The sequence below is a fragment of the Diabrotica virgifera genome, chromosome 4, assembly GCF_917563875.1.
Source record: "Diabrotica virgifera virgifera chromosome 4, PGI_DIABVI_V3a".
In the NCBI taxonomy this organism is placed as follows: Eukaryota; Metazoa; Arthropoda; class Insecta; order Coleoptera; family Chrysomelidae; genus Diabrotica; species Diabrotica virgifera.
In genome coordinates, this window is record NC_065446.1 from 46659390 (window position 1) to 46669252 (window position 9863).

Genomic DNA, 9863 nt, shown 5'->3' on the forward strand with positions numbered 1-9863 from the left:
AATGATCTGAATATTTTGATGGTCTAGCTACAATATCACTTTTTAAAGTAGCTTTAGATCTAGGCCACACAAGTCTAAAGCTATTTTTACATTAAGATCGTTTTACATTATGCAATTTTCATGCTATGCAAGAGCATGCAAGACAGATTATGCAATTGCGCATTTCGTGCTAGACGAAAAATTAGAACGTGTTCTATTTTTCATGTTATTTTGATGCAAGTTGCCAAAATTCATATGGCCAATATAACAAAACTTATAGTTTAGAATAAAACAACCCTATTGTGTAAATTTAAATGTTATTTATTGGATGCAATAATTTGTGATTTATATTTGAATATAAGTATTTAATGCTGGACTGAAATTACCAAGTGAAATATCTAAAGTTAATGTTTTGATATATTTCTTCTACTGGCAACAATGAAAGTGGTCAATTACTTTTAATGGGAAATAAGCCACAATTTTACCAAAAAAATGATTTTATTAACGTTTCGAAGCCCAAATCGGGTTTCGTTGTCAAAATACAAAATACTTATTTTAAAAGTAATTGATATAAAAATGCCACAAAAAATAGCTTCAGAACAACATTAATGAAAGTGGTATCTAAAATTGCACAGAAATAGCTGTGATGTACCTAATAGTCCAAGAGGCAGCGCTGAAAAATCTCTTTGAATTTACTAAAGCTAGATTTTTCACAGTTGATTACTGTGATTGTGTAGAGAAACATACTGCGGTCGGTCAAGCGAAACGTAGAACAGGGGTTACTGAGAGGGTATCAAAGTTGCTTTCCTACGAAGGTAATTAAATCCATTCACTAAGGCTGAAAATCAGTACACACATTCTAAATTAAATATAAATAAAAGTTATTTTAGTCGGTCAGCTGTATGACGGACAGAGCCGGTCGGTCGACCCCAGTTAATGTACAGGGTTATTCACTATATTTTGACCCCCTTGTAAACTGCTTTATTCACAGAATTAGAAAAAAAATGTAAAATACAAAAGTTATTCGATTTTTAAATTATGATTTTTTGACATATATATCCTACTAGTGACGTCATCCATTTGGGCGTGATGAAGTAATCGACTATTTTTTTTAATTGGGAATAATGGTCGAGTGCTAGCTCATTTGAAAGGGTATTCAATTCCCTATTCAGTAATATAAACATTAACATGATTAATTATACAGGGTGTCCAAAAAATTTTTTTGGACACCCTGTATAAATAATGATCTTAATGTTTATAGTACTGTATAGAGAATTTGAATAACCTTTCAAATGAGCTAGCACACGACCCCTATTCTCATTTAAAAAAATAGTCGATTACGTCATCACGCCCAGATGGATGACGTCACTAGTACGATATATATATATGTCAAAAAATCACTATTAAAAAATCGAATAACTTTTGTATTTTACATTTTTTTCTAATTCTGTAAATGAAGCTGTTTACAAGGGGGTCAAAATATAGTGAATAACCCTGTACATTCATTGGGGCCGACCGATCGGCTCTGTCCCGTCATACAGCTGACCGACTATAATAACTTTTATTTATATTTAATTTAGAATGTGTGTACTGATTTTCAGCCTTAGTAAATGGATTTAATTACCTTCGTAGGAAAGCAACTTTGATACCCTCTCAGTAACCCCTGTTCTACATTTCGCTTGACCGCAGTATGTTTCTCTACACAATCACAGTAATCAACTGAAAAATGTAACTTCAGTAAATTCAAAGAGATTTTTCAGCGCCGCCTCTCCGTCTATAAACAGGCTAGGCAAGAGATATATCATTCAAGACGGACTTTCATAACATGAGACTTGCATGGCCTAGATGAAAAGCTGCTTTTATACTACTTTAATGAGATGTGCTATGTAAGACAGGTTATGCGACTGCGCATGTCCACGCAATATTTACGGGCAGTATCTATGCTAGACGAAAAATTAGAACATGTTCTATGATATTTATTGGATGTAATAATTTGTGATTTATATTTGAATATATTTTTAATATGCTGGACTGAAATTTTGAAGTGAAATATCTACATAAAGTTAATCTCTATATATAAAAATGAATGTTTGTCTGTATGTTCTTTATAGAATCGTCGACTATGCATTTGATCATGTGATGTTCTTAAGCAAAGTTGTTGTGCATGAATCCGGGAAGGTTTCTGAGTTGGTACAACCAACCTAATTGAAAAGGGGGGTTGCCCCCCCAGAATTGTTCTTTTATTTTTTTTTTGGACAAACTGTTTCTTCTTAATTTTATATGAACCAAAATATACATACAACCCTAAATTTTCATTTTTCTATCACCAACCCCTATTTTTTTAATAACCATCTAAATATTTATCTCTTCTCTTTATATATAAAATGAATGTTTGTCTGTATGTCCTTTATAGAATCGTAAACTATGAATTTGATCATGGTGATGATCTTAAGCAAAGTTGTTGTGCTTGAATCCGGGAAGGTTTTTGAGTTGGTTCGACCAACCTAAATGATCGTTATCTACGCATGCACCACAAAAAAATATTGTTTATCAAAAAAAATTAAACTGAGTTTTTTATTTAATTAATTTAATGTTTTTTTTTGTTTTCTGGTATTTTTTATTTATTTAACTTTTAAACGCATTATTTAGTTTGAGGCGGTACGAAGTTTGCCGGGTCAGCTAGTGTTTGATATATTTCTTCTGTTGGCAACAGTGAAAGGGGTATCTCAAAATTGTACAAAATAGCTGTGATGTAAACAGCTAGGCAAGGGATGTGCCATGCGAGAAGGACTTGCATAGAATTATATAAACATTTTTTTGTATTAATTTCTTAACATTCATTTTTATTATACGAGAAATATTTTTTTAAAAGAAAATTATTTTCTGTAATAAATAAAACTAAAATTAGTTGCAAAAATACTCAAGACATGTAAGATACTTCACTTTCGCCATTTTCTCGTATTTTTTTTTGCAGACCTGTGTAATCCATTATTGTTTAATTGATCGGTTAGATTCTTAGTTAAAGGCGCTTTTGTTTATGTATTTTCATTGCTGAAAAAGTTATGATATTGTATATGTTGCTGTAAATAGGCCATCGAGCTATTTTCATGATGGTTGTTCATGGTTTTCCTAGATATTTTTAGCAGTATTAAAAAAATGTCATTAAAATGAATTTTGATTTACAATTCTCTCATTTTTATACTTATCTATGACAACATGTTGAAATTTTGATTGGCTGTTTAAAATCTCAAGTGATATTGTTTCTGTTCCATCTGCTGTTTTGACTGTTAAAAAATGTGAATACAATTTATTATATTATTATTTTATAATTAAAATATATTAAGATTATATTATATTTGCTAAGTAATACTTTATAGTTAAAGTTTAATAAATTTTACCAATATCTTTATTATTTATTAGTTAATTTTTTTATTTTCAACCTTATCCTTGTCCAACTTTTCTAGAAATAAAAGCCTACGTATGGTAATTATATTAAAATTGTGGTAAGCAAAATAGATAAAGAAAAATACAGGAAAGGGGAATAAGTTAATTAATCTTACCAACATTATAGATTCACTTTTGTCTCTCTAGGGTAGTTATCATATCGAAGAAGCAGATCCGAAAGACCACCTACCATAGGTTGCCCAAGCCATTTAAAACTTTAAAAATAAATCGATAGGAACCATGTAACGGGATTTAATTAAGCATCCAGAAATTCAGATTTAAATCTAAAATCCTTTTTAATAAAAATAGAATAATTATTACTCAATGCTATTGTTTGTATTGAATATACCATTGACCAATAATGTTGACTATATTCATATAAGTAGAACACGCACTGCTGGTTTGACCCAGAGAAAGTTGCAGGGTAATCATAAAGCTTATTATTGTATTTATAAATTATGTTAGTAAAATCGAATGCATATAAACAAATACACATGAGATATATACATACGAAAATAACGGGAGAAAATAATTTAATGATTATCAGTCGAAGCAAGCGATGTCATCGGTCAACGGAGTACTCTCAATAATTTTAATTAGTGAACCAATAAAGTAGACATGAGTATTTAGTGCGTTCACGTTAATCAACACCTTGCACGAGTAACCTACCCCCAACAACCATCATAACCAATCAAATTTGCAAGTAAACCCTACAAGAATGGTTGCGATGCCCTGCTACAGACACTGCATAAACTTTTACCTGCGAATGGTCTCGAGGCATGATATGCCCATTACATACATAAAAATGGCGATCAGCTTCAGTGTGACAACTAGAGAGGTATTTTACCCTGTTAACAATTGCTTACTACAAGCTACTAAATATAACTAAGATACTAGCAAAATTTTCTGAATGAAATGCAAGACAATGGTCATAATTGGAAAATACCAGGACGGATTCACTCCAGAAAAATTGAGCAGATTCACTCATCACCTATTCTTCGACTTCAAGGCCACATACGTTAATGTCAAGAGAACAGTGCGCGAGTTTGATATACCAGAAAAACTTATCCGATTAACCAGAATAACAACGTCTAACTTAAAAGCCAGTGCTAGGACACAGGGAGAGAATTCTAGAAATTTGAGATAAAGGAAGGACTCTGACAAGGGGCTCCTCTGGATTGCCTCCTATTTAATATTACCTTGGAAAAGTGAGTACCAGACACACGAATTAGAGACGGCGGTACTATTGACACAAATCTTAGCATAACGCTGATAATATTGACATAATAGGGCATAGCAAGCTAGATGTCAAACAATATGGTCTAGAATTGGAAACGGCGGCGAAAGATTTGGACACAAGTCCAAAGTAAAGTAACAAATTAACTAAGTCATTAATAGGGAGAAAAGCTCTTCTAGCTACCCCTAAAATCAGGTGGTTTAACCACATGAAGTAATACAGAGGATGTCCCATTACCCAGGGCATCCAAAGTAACGTTAAGTTCAACGCCTCCCCATTCGGTATGTCCTTCGATGGGGAGGGGTGGTGGTATAGCTTGGGGGTCAGATAGGTACCACTCCATTACGGGGTGTGACCGGTTTGATCTTCGGACATGTGGGTCCCACTTTTCCATTGGAATACACATGTCCCCCGGGGATGGGGTTGATACGAGCATGTGTGTGTGTGTGTGTGTGTGGAAAGCCAACACCAAGTACATGTTGGTTACTAAGGATCCTATAGCCAATGAGGATGGGAAACAGTCATATTTTTCAACGTGTTTACAGCTTTATTCAATGTTAGTGACTACTGCCAACAAAACAAGCAAAGAAATTAGCAGACAAATAAACCTTACACATATGGCAAACCATGGACTCTAAAAACAATTACACTCAAGAAACATCCAAAGAACTACAATTATTACATACAAAAACTGCCGAGGGGTGTTCTCACATTTGTAGTAGAAACATAGACTCTTATGCAGAAGAATGCAAAATTTTTGAGAATATCCAAGCATAAAATACACCGTAAAATATTTTGAGTTATAAACATTCAGTAAAATACACTAACTTAGATGGGCTGGACACATAATAAGAATGTCAGACAACACGATTGCTAAAAAGCAGAGGTTGATCACGTATAAGGTGGTTAGATGGAGTAAGACCAACTTAGGGATATTACACATCAGAAGGTGGCAACACCTCGCTAGAAACAGATTCACAAAGGCCACATTTTTTAAGGATGTTTGATACTAAGACTGTTTTTCATTTAGTTGACATTGTTTCGCCTCTCAAAAAGCTATTAAACACAAAAGCTAGTAGTGGTACTAGGTAGTGATGTTGATTATAGTTACTTTCGAGTAATCGTTACAAATCGTTACTTTTGTATAAAGTAGGTATGTAATCATTTACAGTATTCGTTACTTTGATTACTTTTGTATTTGAGTACCGGTAATCATATCCAGAATCGTATTTCTCAGTAGGTAGGTTTTACTTTTATTTTCATTCTGTGAATTATCTATCTAATTTACATCGGCAAATCGCGTAGATCTAGATAAAAATATAGGGTTCTCGCATTACATATTTTACATAATATACCATCCCTTTTTCATCTTCTATCTTCTCCTCACCCTTAAAACGCTTCATACCGATAACAGTATTCGATAACACTGGTAAAATACCGGTCCCATCCATTACTCGCTGGGATACGATTGGTAGAAAGTAACGAAGTAATCAGAGTAATCAAAGTAGATATAATAGTCGTTACTCGCTCTGATGGAAACATCTCTAGTAGTAGGAAGTCCAGTCCATATTTCCTTATCATTAAGGTTTTCTTTATTGTAGTTGGTGTTATTGTATTATAAAAGATGTCTATGACTAGAAAGATTGGTCATTATCTTCAGAAAGAAATTATGATGATGATGATCTTTGGTCAATAGATTTTTTAGCACAATTTAACACCTTTGCTGCGACAAATAGACCTTGTATTACACTAACAGTTGGCTGTATCGACAATATGTCAAAAATTATCTCATCTTGCCAAAGGTGTAATTTCTCATTTTTCAAGATATTTTATTAATTTTTATAGGGATATATTCAGTTATAACATCTGGTTTTATTGTGGCTTTAAAATCATATGACCCAAATAGACCTCGTACCGCAGTGCTGATTGTCTGCATTATGTCTACATAGTGATAATGCGCTTCAATGAAGCACATTAAAAAATATTTTTACGCATAGAACTATTTTTGTTTTAATTTTAAAAGGTATTTTCAGTTTACAGTACATATAATTAAAATATTTTTGTAGTTTTTAAATAGTAAATGTTGAAAAGACCATTTCATTTTTATTATAGCTTCAGTTTTCAGATAGGAAAGTTGTATCTCACTCCTGCTTTTGTAACATTTATGTCCAATACATATTAACACCTTGGCTAAGTTTAGAGTTATTTATACACTTATGTTGTAGTGAAGCTGTGCCACAATGCGTTACAACACAGGCAACCATTAGTACAATACTAGGGGCCGGTACTTTATGTCTCCATTAACAGCCGGTTAGTTAACCGGGGTTTAATCGGGACAGAAATATATGCATAACATAGACATAAACGCAATTATACTTATTATTATATTCATAAATAATTATAATGATAATTATAATTGCTTTTATTACAACGCAAGAGGCTCTATGAGGTACTTTTCTGTCCCGATTAAACCCCGGTTAGCTAACCGAGGTTTAACTGGGACATAAAGTACCGGCCCTAGGTATATTTGTTTCGTAACACAGCAAAGAAGTTCTTATTTTTGAATCACAGGCATGCTTTAAATGACATTACATTTACGAGGCATATATGGGTCATAATGCACTGTGGCAAAGGTCCACTATGGGTACGGTTACCATAACTTATTAAGGCCAAATCCGGACAGGGGTAGTCCAAGGAGTTGTAGAAAAAAATGTGAATTTGACTGTGTTGCTACCTCTACATTGTAGATATATGCAAATGCATATGGCACAATTAAAAGTACAGCTGTTTCGCAACAATATGCAACTAACATCGAAAATCTCTGACAGTTTAAAATATATACATATACACCTATGTGACATCAGTATTTTTAAAAAAAGTTTTAATACTTGCTATGATAGCTGTTTGATAAGCCCTCTTGTGTCTCTCACTTTGCAAGTGATTTTCAATGTCGTATCGTCCTCGATGCTCCACATAAAATTCAGAATTGCATGTCAAACATCTAACACGGTTATTACTGTTTTGGCACTGTCTAAGAAACTTATATTTTTTAAGTTTTTCCATTTTTTTAGTAAAGAAAAAAATCCGGACATTTCTCATATCCGGACACCAATCTGGACATGTCTTTCAAATCCGGACGAAATCCAGACATAGGGTAACCCTAACTATGGGACATATCATCAGTGATGTGACAATACCTCCTATCTGCTTTTTCATGAATTATGTAGGAGAGACGAAAAACATTTTTAGGGTCATCTCCTGTTTTCATAATGTAAGTTTTGACATGTTTTGTAGTAAATAGATAGTTGAATTTACTACAAAACAAGTCAAAAAATATCATTTGAAAACAGGAGGAGACCAAAAAAAAAGTTTTTAGTCTCTCTTACAAAACTCATGAAAAAACAGATAGGAGGTATTGTCACATCATCGACGATTATTGACTCATAAAACAGTTAACTTAAGTTTATAAATATATCTAAACGCAACGGTTAAACCCAGTTGAAAAATGGAAATTATATGCTTTAGTAGTAAGGTCATGTATATACCATCTAAATGCTATTTTAGGTTAGAGTGATAACAGATAAAATAAACAGTCTTTAACATTCTTTATATTAGTAAAACAATAAACTAAAACTATCTATATTAACAATAACATAGTTACACATCTACTGGTCTTGTTCCTAATTCCTTTTCTATGATTTCTGCTTCCTGTGTGCCTTCTAATATTGCATGGTTTTGTAACATTTCCTGTAAACGCATCATTTCAAACTTAGTTTTTGAATAATTATATCGGCACTGAATCCAACAGCCTAGAGTTATAAAAGAAAATGAATAAACAGAGAAGTTTACAGATTTTAGTGTATGACTTGTAAACATAAATCTAAATAATCCACAAAAAAGTCCACCTCCAATTCCATAGACCAAACTGTTACGAAAACAAGGTATTTTGGAGACATCCCTTCCAAATATAATAAGACTCTAAAACAAAATATAATTATTGGTTCAAATAAAATGAATGCCAAATTATAAGATTAATAATAATAAAAAGTGTCCTAATATTTTTTTCATACATTCACATTCATGTTAGAAATATGTTAGTATAAGTGGGTTCCCTAAACTCCCTGATTAGTGATTTTAGTAAGTAATTTTGCCAATTTTACGAAATTGGCAATAAATTGGAAATTGAAAAAAAAAAATTACTAAATAATTAATAATTACTAAATAGTTAGTAATTTTGCCAATTTGGGCAAAATTGGCCAAAAACAAAAAAAATACCTACTAAAATCACTAGCCAGTTGTGTCGGAGTTTAGCGAACGGACTATAATAATTGTTTACCTTATCCTCTCGTTCCGACATATTAAACTTAATGATATAATATACTAATTTCTTTAAAAATATTTAAAAAAAGCTATTCCCTTTTGCACATCATAAAACCATAACAAAATATCAACATAACCTCCTTTTTTATTATGTAAGCTGGAAATCTTCTGTTTCGTCTTTTTTGGACTATGTCATAGCCATCTTTACTTTACAAGCCATGAAGAGAAAAAGGCAACGTCGCAATTGATGACGTCCGTAGTCTGACTTTCGGACTACCGCTTTCGAAACTACGATTTTAAAGTACAAATTCGGGTAAAATTTATAGTATTTTTTGAGTCGAACAAGAAAATATTATTAATTAGAAGTTTGTACAAAATAATATTAAAAGTAATTCTTGTAAGTAACGTTTATTATACAAAAAAAAAAACAATAACAAGAATATAAACGGGATTCATTTTTTTCGAATCCTACGAAAATTAATAAGTATTTTTCAAAAATTTAAACGCAGAGTGAAGGATTACGTTAGGACCGAGGGCGCAAAGTCCCTGAAAACTTCTATGTTTATTTTATTAAGTTACAGGGGTGAAAAACTAAGAAAATTTAGTGTGATTTTTGGTTTCAAATATGTGATTAAAATAAACTTTTTATTCATTCTAGGGGATTTTCGACCCTCGGTAATAAAGTAATCTTTTATTCTGCGTTTAAATTTTTCAAAAATACTTATTAGTTTTCTCAGAATTCGAAAAAAATGATTACATTTAAAATACAGTCGTCAAAATCTTGCATTTTGTTCCTTTCCCCTTAAAGTTTGTCGCACTTATTTAGAAACACCCTGAATTGATAAAGAACAAATCTAGTTGTTAAACATAAGCGTATTAATCA

At 32.2% G+C, this 9863-nt stretch overlaps 1 protein-coding gene across 2 annotated transcripts; it reads right to left on the bottom strand.

Annotated features, from left to right (window-relative positions):
- Positions 1–8250: 8250 nt before the first annotated feature.
- LOC126883022 (cytochrome c oxidase assembly protein COX20, mitochondrial) lies at positions 8251–9184 on the bottom strand. Of its 2 annotated transcripts, none has more exons than XM_050648204.1 (2): positions 8940–9184; positions 8251–8638 (listed from the first exon to the last, which is right to left on the bottom strand). In XM_050648204.1, exons 1-2 carry the CDS (start codon positions 9015–9017, stop codon positions 8318–8320), a joined length of 399 nt encoding a protein of 132 aa, XP_050504161.1. In that variant the 5' UTR covers positions 9018–9184; the 3' UTR covers positions 8251–8317. The 2 variants fall into 2 exon arrangements, with proteins under 2 accessions (XP_050504161.1, XP_050504162.1); XM_050648205.1 differs by having other exon boundaries at positions 8997–9166.
- Positions 9185–9863: the final 679 nt, after the last annotated feature.